This window comes from Abramis brama (assembly GCF_963993115.1).
Source record: "Abramis brama genome assembly, chromosome: 6".
Classification (NCBI taxonomy): domain Eukaryota; kingdom Metazoa; phylum Chordata; class Actinopteri; order Cypriniformes; family Leuciscidae; genus Abramis; species Abramis brama.
The window spans coordinates 29,190,821-29,207,840 of record NC_139968.1 but is presented as its reverse complement, the minus strand read 5'-3'; the positions used below and the strand labels follow the sequence as shown (position 1 = coordinate 29,207,840).

The following is a 17,020-nucleotide window of genomic DNA, read 5'->3' as shown; positions in this document are numbered from 1 at the left end:
ACACATGTGATCAGTGTGGGAAGAGTTTTGCACAGAAAAATCCCTTTAACGAACACATGAAGATCCACACTGGAGTGAAGCCACACACATGTGATCAGTGCGGGCATTAGTTTCACACAAAAAGTAAACCTTAAAGGGGACCTATTATGCCCCTTTTCACAAGATGTAAAATAAGTCTCTGATGTCCCCAGAGTGTGTATGTGAAGTTTTAGCTCAAAATACCCAACAGATCATTTTTTACAGCATTTTAAATTGCCATTTTTTGGGGCTCAGAAAAACGTGCTGTTTTAGTGTGTACCCTTTAAATGCAAATAAGCTGCTGCTGCACGGCACAGGGGGCGGAGCTTCATGAGTCCACGCTCAGTCTCTCAGGACAATTTCATCTCACGGAATGATGATAATATCAGAAACTCTCAGTAACGGTGTTCATTTCGACCTGGAGTCGGACAATAATGCCTACACTCTTAGAAGGAATGTGTAGAAAAATTACACAAATTATGTGTAACACTCTAATTTACACATTTTGTGTCAATATTAACTAAAACTGTGTATAAAAAAATAATCTATTTTACACATATCCATGTGTAGTTTAAAGTTTACACAACTTGGGTATTTACTCAAAGCATTTAACGCAATATGAGTAGACTGATGTGCTTACACACTTTAATGTGTTATTTTTTATAACGCGACCGTTATTTAAATTAGCTAGTCGAACTGAACCAACCAATAAGGTGACTTTTGAGTGAACATAATCCAGTTCCAGTCAGTTCAGTAACGTTAGTAGATAAAAGTCTGTTAACGACAGCAACTATTTTGTTTTTACTATATTGTTGAAAATAAAACATGTATAGGCCTACCTTAACGCGTCAAAACTGTTCGTGAAAACCACCTCTTTACCAGGGAGGAGATGATTCGCGCCGAATCACGCCGGTGATGCTCAAGGTTCTTGAGGTAAGCTCGCTGTAAGTTACTTGAATTATATATTTTTCACTCATGTTCATTTACAAAAACAATATTTCCTGCTACTGTTCATTTTGAACATAGTGTACATAGTGTACCTTTAATTTACAACAAACTAGCCATGCATATCTGTAGTCTTGAATACTAGCCTTCCTGATTTTCTGCACAGGTTTGGGATTTGCTCTCAGCTACACTCCTGCAATCGCCATGGTGGGTTCTTACTTCAGCGAGAGAAAAGCGCTGGCTTACGGGATCGCCATGTCCGGCAGCGGCATTGGAACCTTCATACTAGCACCGGCTGTGCAACTCCTCATTGAGTTCTCCTTCTGGAGGGGTGCGCTGCTCATTCTGGGGGGTTTGGTGTCTCACCTGTGTGTCTGTGGAGCCCTTATGAGGCCTTTGGAAGGCCAAAGAGGGAGGCAGAAGGAGATGGACTTGGAGGGTAACAAAAAGGTTGATCTGCTGAATGTGAAACTTGCTGATGGGAGTCCTCAATGTTGAATTGAGTGCACAGGAACAGAGATCAGTGGAGGTAAAACATATGGATACGGATAAAATGATGAAAGACAGAGGGTGGAAAGAACAAGCTGACAACATGGAAAAGAACAGATGGAGGCAGATAAGTCAGGGCCCTCTGATGCAAAGCATACACACTCCGATGAGGGGCTAAACCATAGACAGGATCTCTCTGAAGACTCAGAGACCGTGAACGGAAGCGCAGATGAACGGAACATCTCAGTCCCAGCTTTAATACAATCAGATGACTTGCCAGCTATCCCAGAATCAAAATCTGAAGCAAACACTAACCACACCACTCTGGCACAATCAAAGGTACTGAAGGATCCAAATTTAAGAATATGTTTAATTTATATTCATGTGAGGCATAGATGATGACAGTTTAATTTATGTTCATGTGAGTTGACAGTTCAAAGAAGATTAAGTCAAGCAACCCAGTCATCGGACATTAACCTTTGTATCTGTATACACCTCCTGAACAGTGACATGACTCCAAGGTAAACTATTATCATGTGAAGGTATGGGTGATGCTATCAGGCTGATTGGATCATTTGAATGATAGTGTTATGCTTATTCTTGATTGAATCAAGAATCATCCCTCTGCTTTGTTTGACTTGTCTCCACCTCCAAAAGTCCCACCTCCTTGTAAATGTATAAAGAAACCATGTAAAGTATGTTAGTCAGACTGATTTGGGAAGAACTGCAGCCGCGTCAACGCGAAGTCCTCAATAAAGAATAACTTTGTTTGAACGTGATCCCCAACGTCTCCTGGTCTCTTGCTTCGACGAAGAAAAAGTTTTCAACATTTGGTGCCGTGACCCGGATGGAGAAACTGAAACTCAACAAAGAATGAACTTTCCAGACGGAACCTTGAAAACTTCAAGCTCAAAGATCTCAACAAAGCTGACTGAGTTCCAGACTGAATCTTCTGAATCCAGATTGAAAACTTCAAGCTCCAAAAAGATCTCAAAGACTGAATTTTTCCAGACGGAATCTTTCTCTACAAATGAAAGACTCGGTGAGTTTCACTCCATTAAAAGAACCAATGCAGACCAGTGCAAATGTTTTCCTCTGCGCCGTTCAGAGAAGTAGTTAACAAACAGCTGTAGAGTTTGGTTAACTAAAGATAAGCCTCTAAAAAGTTTTCTTTTAGAGATGAAATTTACCCTCTGTGTTGACAGGGAAGATTAACAGTTACATGTTAATATTGTGTGTATGCTCTTGCTAGAGAAGACCTATCTGTAAGCTAGAGAATTAGCTTTAGAATTAGATTTAGCCTCTTGTGCTAATAAGATTGTACCCTCTGTTTGCAAGACAGTAGAGAGAAGGTTTTTTTTAGTGTTTGTTTGTGGTAACAGAAATTCACAAAATGTTCAGGAAAAGTACTAGACAGATTACACCTTTTTGGTCAGATAGTGAATTCAAGTCTTTGTTATCAGAGCACATGGACTCCATCGTGACTGAGCCAGTCAGATTGAATTTAACAAAGAAATTTGGCATTGATCCAGAGAAAGTGTGGTCAATTGAAGATTGCAAGAAAGTGTTGAGTGCATGTATCAGGAAGAAAAATCTGAAAGGCATCATCTGTTGTCACCGAGAATTTAGCTTATCCATTGCACAAGAACAAGCGCAGCGTATTGCTACTTTAAACGATCAGAACAAACAATTGCAGACTCACATGTCCTGTCTCAAAACAAAGGTGGGCCATAACAAAGCCTCAACCAAATGTGATTTAGAAGACCAACAGTCAGATGAAAGCTATCCTGATTTACAGTCTTTTGATAGTATAGAGGACAATGTCAATGCAGATGTAAATGCAGTTGAAGTGTGCGTAGCTAGACAAAAGCCTCAGGGAAAAGGTGTTGATACAGTTCCATTTGCAACCCCCATATTGCAGCCACAAGCAGTCAAAACATCTTTACGTCCGAAAGATATTGAGAGAATTGCTGAAAGTTTGCCATCAGTGCAAAGAAATTTTTCTGAGTTTAGGAGAGCATTGTTCAGTAAAATGCATCTTTACGACATGTCGTTGCCGGAAGTTACACAGCTGATGTCACAAATTCTAACTGAATCTGAATTCCACAATTTTGAGTCTGCTGTTACTTCCGAACTGCAACCTGTCAGTAAAGGCGATTTGAGAGAAGGTGTTTTGAAAATCCTAAAGAATATCTTAGGACCGAAAATCAATTGGTCAAGAGTTACTAGCTGTGTACAAGAGAAAGAAGAAACTGTGAGTGAATATACTGAGAGGTTCTGTCAGGTAGCTGCAGTGTACAGTGGAATAGTGGATGATTCCGATAGTGTGTTAGCTGACAAAGGAGCTCTAATCCGAATTTGGGCAGATGGTCTTGTAGCTGAGTACAGAACAGCCTTGCCATTCCTAGATATTACGTGGGCTAAAAGAACTCTCAGAAGTAACCTAGAAAGTTTAGCTATTTGGGAAAGAGACTCTGATGTCAAAGAGAGAGTAAAAATTGCAGCAGTTTCTGTTAAGGTCAACTCAGAGAAACCAAAGAAACGCAAAAGTCCTAGAGAAGCCAGTTGTTCTTACTGTGGCAAGCATGGACATTTTGGAAAAGAATGTAGAAAAAACAAAAATAACTTAAGACAAGTTAACAATGTTATGCAGATTTTACTACATTTGTTTGCTACTTTGAAGCAACCCCTCCCCTCGTCAATGGACTCGTGGGTAAGCTTTTTGAGGTGCTAACCATTTGGGCTGTGATTGCTTAATCTCCCCAGTAACTTACAACAACGATGAAAGACTTATTTTTGTTTAATAGAACAAAAGGAAAGTGACTGTCTCAGCTTTTGTTTGGGGGACATTAAATAAGACCCACAGCCTTAAATGTTATGCCATAAAATATTGCAGTCAGACAACCATCCTCTGTTAATGATGTTTATTAAGACTGATGTTTCACTGGAGAATGAAAATGTGCCAATTTTCTCACACACTGTACACAACACAGGGACAGAAAAGGACACGGTTCAGTGAGGGCCCTGGAAAGAACTGACGCAACAGGCGTTCGGGGGCCAAGCCAGGGTGAAGACAACCTCATAGGCCTTTCCCCATTTAGTCCATCCTTACCTCACTGGTCCATAGGTGTCAAATAAATTAAGAAATAGGGAAAGAATGAAACCACCGCAGCAGACGCTACAACCCTAGTGTTTAAACAAATACTGCTACAACCCTAGTGTTTAAACAAATACTGCTACAACCCTAGTGTTTAAACAAATACTGCTACAACCCTAGTGTTTGGACAAATACTGCTCTGTCGTCTTTTGTTTTCTTTCTTCCTCTGTGCAGATAAACACTTGATGGCTGTTCCAAAAATCCATATGCAACGACGTCTCACCTGCATATGAAGCCACAACCTCAAGAAGACAACTACACCCACTGCTGAACGAGCCAATCACAAAAGAAAAAAGAAGAAAAAAAAAAAATACACAACGCAGAAATACAAAACCTTCAGTCATCCATCGATATGATCAAGACTACAAGCCTGCACCATTATCTGAGTGCTGCACCTGGTTAATATGACTGAAGATAACTTTTCATGGTTCGGAAACCTGTTAGTATCAAGTGTGTCAACCAACAAATGACTCACGTCCAGCACACCCGTAAGATTTCACGGACCCTAAATGCATGTTTGTTTCTGTGTCAACATGCAATTACAGATGAACAACACAGAGCAAGTTATATGTGCCTGTAACTTACACAAGTTACAAGAATGAACATATGCGATGTGCCTGTAACTTACACCAGTTACAAGAATTAACTTTATGTGTTTAAATTTGTATTTTGTGAGAGTTTTTAAGAACTCTCAAACGGGGGACTGAAGGATCCAAATTTAAGAATATGTTTAATTTATATTCATGTGAGGCATAGATGATGACAGTTTAATTTATGTTCATGTGAGTTGACAGTTCAAAGAAGATTAAGTCAAGCAACCCAGTCATCGGACATTAACCTTTGTATCTGTATACACCTCCTGAACAGTGACATGACTCCAAGGTAAACTATTATCATGTGAAGGTATGGGTGATGCTATCAGGCTGATTGGATCATTTGAATGATAGTGTTATGCTTATTCTTGATTGAATCAAGAATCATCCCTCTGCTTTGTTTGACTTGTCTCCACCTCCAAAAGTCCCACCTCCTTGTAAATGTATAAAGAAACCATGTAAAGTATGTTAGTCAGACTGATTTGGGAAGAACTGCAGCCGCGTCAACGCGAAGTCCTCAATAAAGAATAACTTTGTTTGAACGTGATCCCCAACGTCTCCTGGTCTCTTGCTTCGACGAAGAAAAAGTTTTCAACAGTGGTAAACACAAACATACTGAAGGAGTCCAAGGAAAATGTATGGTCTATCATAAGGAAACTCGTACTGAGAGAATATTCCTTCCTGTTGATACCAGACTTCCTGTTGCTGTTGGTGTCCTTCCTGTTCCTTGCATACGGTTGCAGTGTGCCATTTGTGTATCTTGTACCATATTCACTGAGCGCAGGCGGCAGCATTACTTATGTCCATACTTGGAGTGTCATGGATTGTCGGAACTATCACTTTCGGATGGATTGCTGATAGAAAGTAAGTACGGTTGTTGTGAAAATTTTTTTTTTCTTATTTTCTCGTAAATTGCAATATTTGAGAGTTACATCTACGCATCTAAACCGACATCGGTTTACTTCATAGAACCTGTGGAGGTAGACATTTAATTCAATTTGTGGTACTGTAATCTATCTTTAAAATCACATTCATGTCTACTAATGTACTGTGCTGGGATAACACATTACAAGTAATCAATTACTTTTCCCAAGTAAGTTACTTTGTCAAATAATTAATGCAAGTTTTCCCATTTATTGACTGACACCTCTCTTGTCCCCATTTTGAGAGAAATTGCAAAATACATTTAAACATGCATTTACTCATCTCACTTGCACAAAAACAGATTCAGTATTCCTTAAAATGAATAAAAACGGTGAAATGCAAACTCAGTTTATTACTCAAACCTGCAATATTTAAATATGTTAATTAGCACAAATATACTTTATGTAGCCTACTTAATCTCACTTTATCAACCAATGTATCAACCAACGACAAATGAAAAAGGACAAAAGCACTGAAATGTCATTAGAAGCTTGAACAAACACGTATTCTAAAAATGTATTTACCGTATTGTTAAAAATATCTTCTCTTTTTTTATTAATTCCTTGAACGTACTAAAAATACTGTTAATGGAACTGTTTATTACTGTAATTCTTAACGATTCCCATCTAACTCTGCGGTTTGATCTGTATCTTGTGTGTGTTTATGTTTAGGTGTTTGAGGCCATATAGGGTGGTGAGTTACATGCTGGCTGTGGGATCAGAAGGGCTGAGCTGTCTCTTTCTGCCTCTGCAGCAGTGGTTTTTCCCTCCTCGTCCCCTTTTCTCTCATCTACGGCTACTTTGACGGAGCTTACGTGGCACTTATACCTGTGGTGACCTCGGACACTGTCAGCTCCACCCAACTGATCTCAGCTCTGGGAGTTGTTTACTTCCTCCACGCCATCCCCTACCTCATCAGCCCACCTATTGGAGGTCAAAGAAGATTTACCCACTCTCTCTTTCACGCTCACAAACTTTCCAATACATGCCAAGAATCAATCACACAAGTTACTGTAGTTACGGAGTTACTGTTTACACATACTGTTGCTTATTCACTTGTATGTGCCTGCAGTATATTTAACTAAATCAGAGTGTTTTGTGAAATTTCTCTCTCAGGTTGGCTATTGGATCAGACAGGCTCCTACACATCTACATTCTTCCTCAGTGGAGTCTCTCTGATCTGCAGTGCTGTGATTCTGGCTGATGTGAGAGTGATCATCCGCTGCACTAGAGGGAGCTCTTGCTTAAACTGACTCACAACCAGGTACTGGAGATTTCTAAAGCAGCAGAAAATTACAGCAATATTGCTGTCAAGAAACATGAAAGTGCCTCCTCTGGAATTAAACAGGGTTATATGAGAGTTTATTCTGTATTTCTGATCCAAAGCTCTCATCCGTCAGATGGACTGCCACAAACACATGCTCAAACTCACGGCTCTACTGCCAAAAGACAGGATTTTATTTAGAATTTGGTGATTTAAAAAGGTGACATTTTGTGCTTGAGAGTCACTTCTGTTATTGTTCCAAATATTTTAATGAGTTTGCTAAAAAAGAAAGTGTTTCATATTTGATACTCATTTGATATTGTAACGCGTCTCTCAAGCTGATATCTGATTGGCTGGTCAGATAAATGAACGATGTCCTTTGCCAAGTAGTTACATGTATACTGCTTTATTCACAGTTCAAAGTATTTATAATGTACACTACCATTCAAATGTTTGGGGTCTGTAATATTTTAAGGTTTTTAACAAAAAGCCTCTAATGCTCACCTATTTGTTGAAAACAGTTGTGCTGCTTTTTTTTTTTTGGAAACTGTGAAACAGTTTTTTTAGGATTCTTTAATGAATAGGAAGTTTAAAAGAACATCATTGGTTCAGAAATATAAATCATTTGTAACATTATAAATGCCTTCACTGTCACTTTTAATCAATTTAATGTTCCTGTGCTGAATAAAAGTGATCCCAACCTTTTGAATAGTAGTGTGTACAGCTACATGCACTACTGTTTTCAAATAGTTTTCAAATAGTCAAGCTCATTGGCCTTAAAACACTCAAATCAAATGTCACCCTATTCAGTGTCAAAAAAGTGTTATTGATTTTAGTGCTGCTATCAATATGATAGCTCGTGGACCAGATGAAATCAAATCTGCTTCTTTTATTTCCACATTTTCTATGTTGATTTTTTTTTTTGGGAATATTTTGAATTCTACTGAATGTTTTATGCAGAATTCTGCTGAATGTTGTAATGTTTTAAATATGCCAAATGTGTTAAATAGAGCTTTCCTTATTCTGCATCAATCAACAGAGCTTTCTTTGGACTTTAGACTCTTGAAAAATATGGCTAAATCATTACCAAGGAAACAAGAATAATATTACATACTATATGTAAGCAGTATCAGATAGCCTGTAGCTCATGAATACTGTGCCTTTGATAGGAATTATGGGTTTTTGACAAGAAGGGAAACAATTTTAATTTCTTTTTTACATTTTTAGAAAATACATTAAATACCTTGTGATTCTCAACAATACACATTTATTTGAAAGTGACTTGTAACTGTTCTGTTTACAGTAAATAACATTCAATTTGTCACAATGTATCATCAGCCTTTCCACTGGCAAGCTTCAAAGTTTCCTTAAGAAAATGGAAAACAGAAAAATCATGTTTAAAATGCACTCAACTTTTGAGACACTGTAAGAAAAAGGTTTTAATTTGTATGTTACTGCACACTGAAAACTAAGTTGCAAAATCAGCTGAGCAGGTCAAGTAAATCTTATCAACAAACTAAAAAACTAAACAGAAATGAAAGAGGGACATGTTTATTCTTGTATTTGAAACATGTAGCTACTTTAAGCAACACATCTGTATATCCACATTTCAGAAATGAAAGTCTCAAAGGAAAGCAGTTGCGAAAGGGTTTTCTGTCTCATATGAGCAATAGTTATAACTAGATGCAATAAGCATATGATCCCAGAATTTTTTTTTACATCAATGGAAACAATGAACAGGTATTGGAATCTACAGTCCATTAACACAACAAATATAACACTGAATACAGTATATTGGCTAGAGATTGGGAATTAAGATAGTTGTCCCATTTCTTCATTATGGTTTCTGCATTGAGTGAAATTTAAAGATCCTCCATAATGATTTTTGAGGATTGATGTATGACGTTGGGACATTGTTCATACCTTGCCTGATGTGTTAGAGCACATTTTAATCAGAAGCTTTAATTCCCTCCAGAAAATGCTGAATTTCCATACAGTGAGGGTCTCTGCCCCTCCTCATAATGCTTTTAAGGACTTTTATACTCTTTTGTTTGCATTCTGTCATTACTTGGATTTCTGCTGCTTTCATGTAAAAGGAGACTGAATCTCTGGATTGTGATTTATTATGATTTAGATGTTGGGCATAACTATAAAATAAGTGCTGCTGTCTATGAGGAGAAATATAATTTTCCTCTGACAGGAGATTCTTGTAAATCTCATCTGCCTTCTCAATTTCATGTGTGTAACAATGCAGCGATGCAAGGTCTATCTTTACTTTGTATGAGTGAGGGTAATATCTAAGATCCTCCTCAAAGAGCTTAATGGATTTCCTAGCCAAAATCTCCCTTTCCTCGCTGTCGTTCATGTTGTAAACCTTCCATTTGTAGCAGTCTGCCAATTGTTTCAACGCTTTAACTGAAGTGGGGAACTTTTCATGAGCCTTCTCTGCTATTCGAATAGCTTTATCTAAAGAACCTTGTTCACTATAATACCTGAGAATAACATGAAAACTCTCCAGGTTTTCAGTTTCAAGAGATCTTTCTAGTAAACCTTGCATCTCCCTTTCAATGCACACCTTTTTCTGTTTGCACAGTTTTAGTAAATAATGAGAATAAAGTAACAAACTATTTGGTTCATTTTCATGTGCAATTTTCAGTTGCTCTACAATCTCATCTAGAGTGAATTCAGACTGTGCAAATTCCATGTTCATGGCAATGGCAAGTCCTTTGTGCCATTCCTTCCTATCTGGTTCTGCATTTAGAGCCATCTTAAAGTAATCAATCGCCTGCCGCTTCTTGGACATGTCAAACTTCACCAGCGTCCAGGCCTTTTCTCCACTGACTTCAGGGTGTAAAGTGCATCCAGGTGGAGCAGGATGCATTCGCTGAAGCCTCTCCACCTCTTCTAGATATCCTTTGCTCTTATCCATCTCTGCCAAATGGAAGTAGACCCAAGCCAGGTTTGCTTTATTGACCAGAAGCTGGACTCCTGCCTCTTCTGTTCCCTGTTCCTGGATCACACTTTCTGCTTTGTGCAGGTGCTTCACTGCCTCTGTGTTGGAGCCAAGAGTCTGATGGATGTAGCCCAGCAGGTTGTAATAGTGAACCGGCCAAGTGCATGTCTCCTGGTCCACATTCTGCATTTTCCTCTTCATCCCTTGGAGCTGATTTCGATGTTGCCCCAGATCCCAAGTGAAGTGGCACTCCAGCCTCTCAAGACGTTGTTTTAGACTAGATTTACTGACACATTCAGAAATAAAGATCTATTAATGAAGAGTTACAAAAGCTGTGTTTTGGTTTACATACAAATATGTCATAATGTCATGACAGATAATCAACAATTTCAACTAAGCCACAACATTTTTACACAATCTTGAGTTTAGTCTGGTAAATCACTTTAAATTCCTACATTAAACTAGATTTTTTTCACATCTTTATTGGAAAAGTACTTACTCCATAATAATGGTGAGAGGTGGTCTGGTTTGAGATGTTCCTTCTAGCAATGCTGATTTGAGCTTTGTGTGAGTTGCTGAGAGATTGTTCTGTATTTATAATGATCACACTCATAAAACCATCTTCTAATCTACTGGAACAGTCATTAAACACGTCAGCTAAGGATTCTTCTCTAGTTTCTATTCTGTCTAAGGTTTCGTTGTATACTTCAATGAAGTGTAGTTTACGTAATGACAGTGATAAAGTCCAGAGCCTGCCTTCTTCCTCAAGCATAAACTCTTTAGATGCAGGTTTCAAGTGTTATGGATGATTATTAGATAATATATTCCAGAGATTTTTTTTTTATTATTTGACATTAATATTATTAACTGGGCGTGACCTACAGAGTCAGAGTGCTGTATAGAGATGGAACAGGTATAGTTTAGTAGTTTAATTATGGTTATAACGTATTTTGCATAAACGAATTTCGGTAGAGTCAGGGCCGGAGTGGGGCCACTTTTCAGCCCGGGAGTTTCAGGCCCAAGATCGGCCCACTTTTTCCATGGTGGAATTCCAAATTAGCACTTTTTCTAAATTGGATAAATGAAGCAACAGTTCAGCTCTTACTATTGTGTAGTTTGTATTAATACCATGGGTTAACAAATAATGTAGCCTAAAGGTTAAATAATAATTCACTTAGACTTTAAGCAATTGCGACTTTATTTCACACAATTCTGACTTTATATTTCGGAATTCTGGTTTTATAACACGCAATTGCGACTTTATATCACACAATTCTGACTTTATATCTCACAATTCTGACTCTATATCTTGCAGTTCTGACTATAATCAATTGTGACTTTATTTCACGCAGTTCTGACTTTATATCTTGCAATTCTGACTTTATAAGAAGCAATTGCGACTTTATTTCACACAATTCTGACTTTATATCTCGCAATTCTGACTTTATAACACACAATTGCGACTTTATATCACGCAATTCTGACTCTATATCTCACAATTCTGAGAAATATATCACGCAATTCTGACTCTATATCTCACAAGTCTGAGAAATAAAGTCAGAATTGCGAGATGTAAACTCGCAATTGTGAGATAAAAAGTCGCAATTATCTTTTAAAATGTTTTATTCTGTGGCGGAAACAAAGCTTCCATACCTCCTGGCCTCTTCCTCCCACCCATCCTCCCTGACGCGTACCGTTACTGTAGGGCCAGCCCAGCTATCGGTAGGCGCCAGCGGCGCCGCGGTAGCCTACCTGAGAAAACGTTTTGGAAAAGACGGGCTATGGACCCAACCAACTCTATAGGAGGGGAGGGGAGAACTCCCTCACATGGTACAACCCATGCAGAGGCTGCGCGCTGCGGTGTCAGAATGCGGAACGTGTGTAGCCTAATGTAAACGTGACCTTGAAATGTGAAGAACAAAAAAAAAATCCTCGACCGGCCCAAAAGTGAAGCGGCCCAACCTTGAATTCTCCCGATTCTCCCGATTACCCACTCCGGACCTGGGTAGAGTTGAGGGAGCATTTTCTTTAAAAACAAAATAATTCCACCTCGTCTTCAGCGTCTGCCTCAGATTTCGGGAGTAAATAGAGCTATGTGGATTAATACATCCAGCCACACAACACCTACAACGCTTGGGAGACATTCTCCTCAGTGCAGCAATGGCGGATGTGTACAACTCGCTGTGAACTCGATCAGGGCGGGTCTATGTTAAAACGGCAGTGTCTGTCAACACTCGTGGGCGGGGCCTGTGCTGTAGTGACGTCACTAAAACAGCATTCTGAAAACAGGTCGTTGGGAGACACTGCTGCTGATGATTTATGGGGATTAATAAAAAAGGAGTGAGTGGATTTTTATCACTATTGGGTGGTTGTGTACACACACTGCCAACACACATTTATGTCCAAACAGCATGCAAAAGTGATTTTTGCATAATAGGTCCCCTTTAAGAGACACATGAAAATCCACACTGGAGAGAAGCCGTACACATGTGATCAGTGCGGGAAGAGTTTCACACTAAAAGCAAACCTTATGCATCACATGAAAATCCACACTGAAGAGAAACCAGACACATGTAGACGGTGGGCCGAACGCGTTTTTCGTGTTGTTGATCGATCTCCATCGATAGAGTATAGGCCTACCCTTCGTTTATGTATGATATTAGTAGTCAAATAAAATTTGTTGGCAATTCTGGTTTTATCATATATTTTCACAAATGTATGTTTTGAGTATTACAGAGCCCGGGAAGTCACCTGTGGGAGAAAAAAAAACAATCCGTGACGACGGTTTTGCAATCCATCCGCTCAGTTTATAAACCGTGCCCACGGGTTAATAAACCGTACCCATGAGTTTCTAATCCGCGCTCTCAGATTTGTAAACCGTGCCTTCAGTTTTTGCAATCTACCCACAAATTCATAAACCGTGCCCACACTTTCGCAATCCGTTCCCACGGGTTTGTAAACTGTACTCACGGATTTGTGGCTCGCCCTCATTTTACACCAGGAGACCGTTGTTAACGAATCATATTTTATATTGTTTTATTGAATATTAAGTGGAACACATCAAATTGTCTTGCGTCTGCATGTTTAAAGTGATTCGCAATTGTAGCGGGTATATGAATGACGTGCATCAAAATATTTTGTTTATTTGTGATAATATTAGCACTTTATTATTATTGTCTAACCTGTATTATGACTGAAATTTGTCAAATTGCTTTGTTCCTTTTTTTGTAAGTTTCGGACAAAAGCGTCTTCTAAATATGTAGCCTAAATGTAATAATAATACTAATACTAATAATTATTATTAGCCTATTATTATTTGAGTTTATAACTATAAATAAGTTCACTTAAGACAGTAATAAGACCGTAAAAAGAATAAAATTATCATGAAATAATTTATGAATGCTTTATTTTTAAGCAAAAATTATGCAAAAAATAGCCTATAAATAAAGCATTGATAAATTATTTTATGAAAAATATATTACTGTATTACTAAGTTAATTAATTTATAGTTATAAACTCAAATAATAATAATAATAATTATTATTATTATTAATTATGCCTACAAATGGAACCCATTTAGGCTACCTATGAGCATTAATACATAGAGGCAGGAAGAAGTACTTTAGAAACCAACCTTTATTCATTATTATTGCAGAGATGGGGTCCGTGGGACTGTTTCTGGGGATTAACTTTTTATTTTGCCTACCTTTTGTCTTCTGCATTCTCCTTACCATTGTCTCCTGTTCTTTCCTCAGACTCGTCCCCCAGAAACAGTCCCATGGACCCAGCCCCAAACCCCATCTCTTAAAAATGAATAAAGGCTGGTTTCTAAAGTACTTCTTCCTGGCTCTACGTATTAATGTTCATAGGTAGCCTAAATGGGTTCCATTCAGACCTTAACATTAAGTATTTTACTGTTATGTGTCCACAAGATTCAACAAGACATTTTCACCCGGCTATACCCAATGTTTAGACCTGTTGTGGTATTTATGGAAATTAGCACATAAGTAATTAGATTATGCACTGTTTGTCCATGTTAACAAACCATTTCAAAAAATTTGTAATACATTTTTTGTTTGTCTTGATGCAAGTAATCAACTCAGTAATTTTCATGGTGATATCTAAAGGTAAAATTTGTACCCTATTCAAGTAAGAAAAAGAATGAATAGGCGTATGAATAGGCTATATTTGGGTCTTTTTCAAAACTTCCCCCTAATGGGATTCTTCGGGACTTTTTTTTCCTTACTCAGGACATATTGAGGATACAAAATCAGTTGAGTTTGCTTCTGTTGCAATTTGTTCAACCTTTTTTCATAAAATGACTGGACTAAAAATGCACACACAGATTAGTGATAATGCTGAAATTTGTAGCCTATTTCTCAACTCAAACTAGAAAAAACAACTGAATGCACAGTGTTTTCAAATTAAAATAATATTTTTTAAAAATTAAATATTGTTATTTGTCTCAATAATACAAGCGTTAAAAATAAATGTCATATTTACTGGTGCCTGTCTAGGTAGACCTAGGACATATACCGAAATTGAATAAAGTTATCAAACTGCACTGCATAAATTATAAATTAAATATAGACTAATCCTTATTATAGCAAAAAAAAAAAACTTTAGTCAACAGCAGTGAGTAATTTTCTCTGTTCTTTTTTTTTCTTTGATTAACTGTACTGACAGAAAGCTTAATTTGCTGCTGTCTCTTTAAGACGAGCCGCAGCTGACAGGGATCTGATCTCACACGCGCCTCATTCTCTTAACTCTTCACATTCATCTTAAGACAGCTCTTATGTTATCAAGATACTCGACAGAACGGACATTTTGGCATAATTGTGTGTGTTATTGTAAGTTCAAGCTCGAAAGATAACTGTATTCTGGCGTGCTGTCTGTGCGCACGATACTGGCGCGCGCGTGCGTTTTTCTGTATCGGTGTGTGTGTGTCACAGTCACACTTTTGTCTTGTCGCACATGAGTTGTTTAATAGCATTTGCATGAATAAGAGATCATATAATGTAATATACACTTTTTTTATTCTGATTGGATAATTATCAAGATCAAGGCCAAGCTTGTGTATACTATTTTTATGTAGCAGCGTACGTGGCGCACAAAAAAAAAAAACTCCGACCACGGAGGGCCCCTCTCTGCGCAAGGGCCCCTGGGCACGTGCCCAGATTGCCCGTATGGTAGATCCGGCCCTGGGCCAGACCATGGATGTATTAAGAGAAAGGCCAGACATAGCCCTGCTGTGTCTTAATTGGCATTTTAGTCAAGGTAAACTAATAAAAGGCTACTATAGACACAGCGACATCTAGTGGACATATTTGTCAACATTATAGCGACTGAAAATGTGCTCCACCAATCAGATGAGCACAACATTAAAAGGGTTTTATGATAACCCGTGAAAAACATAGGGCATTTTCATTGTTTCAGCAGTATCCTATAGATGTGTCAGGGCTTAGTCAGATCAGGTCAATAAGATATGTCTCACAGCAGGGCTGAAGATCTGGCATTACCTGGGGAAACAGATTAGCAGAGCTGTAAACAGTGTAGTGAAATTATTGATTCACACAAACTGTGTTACCCTTTGAATAAACAAAAGATTCAATTGCAAGTGAATGTACACATTTATTGCTGAACACAAGTGAGAGTAGTGAAACAGAGTCAGATGTATGAGACTTCTGGAATAGTCGGCCTTGGCAGCGCAGGGACTGAATGGGCAACCCAGATCCTCCTTGAAGATATGTGGAGCGAAAGGTGATCCAAACCTCAGCAGGATAATGAAGGAACACATGGACGATAAGCAGAGGGATCGCGAACACACCAGGGGCCTGTTTCAATAAGGAGGTTCAACCAACTCTGAGTTAAAAGTTGAACTCTGAGTTGACTTACCCTGAGATGGGAAACTCTGAGTTTTCGGTTACAGAACAGCTGAAATGAGTTAGTTCAATCAACTCTGAGTTGACCTACTCTGAGTTAAGCGCGTGCACCACAACTATAAAAAGCCATTATCAATGGAGCGCAGATATTACGGGTCACCATGGCAACAGCGCCAAACAAAAAGAGGAATTACTGTTATACAGTGTTGGGTGTAATTAATTACCAAGTAATCTAAATATTGTGATTTAATTAAAGGGATAACTCTTAATTCTTCTGTAATTTAAAATAAAATCTGATGTAATTACATTAAATAGGCTACTGCATAGACTATAGAGAACAATTCTGTATAAAACAATAGTGGATTTAACATACATTTTTAAAAGGTATATTTTTTATGTAACCTTCTCCCTCTACACACTTTGGTCAATTCAAGAATAGTTCATGCAATTGTATATTGTTTATTTGAAAGCATTAAAAGTGCAGTTTCTTGTCTCTCCTTGTATTGTTCAAGTGGTTGAGGTTGATATGGGATTTAGTAATTAGTAATAAGTAGACCAATACTTTCTAAAGATAGTAATTATTATTATGAAATTAGTATGAAATTATTACATTAATCTAATTACACTGTTGAAGATAACATTGATAACTATTTTAGAGTAACTTACCCAACTGTTATAATATCAGAGGTGTAACTGGAAGAACAGTAGGCCTATGCTATTCAACCTAATTTTAATTTTCATGTGGAGCAATCCTGCAGGCATTAAAAGACCATGGCAGCAGCTGAAAATTAAATAT

General features: G+C 38.0%; 1 protein-coding gene and 1 pseudogene across 2 annotated transcripts; one reads left to right on the top strand and one right to left on the bottom strand.

Moving 5' to 3' along the window:
* The first annotated feature begins 636 nt into the window (after window positions 1–636).
* LOC311085891 (monocarboxylate transporter 12-B-like) lies at window positions 637–8,666 on the top strand (annotated as a pseudogene). The gene is made up of 5 exons (XR_014609602.1): window positions 637–640; window positions 1,130–1,791; window positions 5,800–6,066; window positions 6,798–7,058; window positions 7,242–8,666. The product of XR_014609602.1 is annotated as a monocarboxylate transporter 12-B-like (transcript).
* A 123-nt stretch (window positions 8,667–8,789) lies between these two features.
* Window positions 8,790–10,572, bottom strand: LOC311085648 (interferon-induced protein with tetratricopeptide repeats 1-like). Its single transcript, XM_084118208.1, has one exon. It carries the CDS (start codon window positions 10,541–10,543, stop codon window positions 9,338–9,340), a length of 1,206 nt encoding a protein of 401 aa, XP_083974334.1. The 5' UTR covers window positions 10,544–10,572; the 3' UTR covers window positions 8,790–9,337.
* Between the last annotated feature and the right edge of the window lie 6,448 nt (window positions 10,573–17,020).

Bases quoted from the DNA above. Each gene is read 5' to 3' on its own strand.
- LOC311085648 (XM_084118208.1), bottom strand. From the start codon at position 10,543: ATGAAGAGGAAAATGCAGAATGTGGACCAGGAGACATGCACTTGGCCG.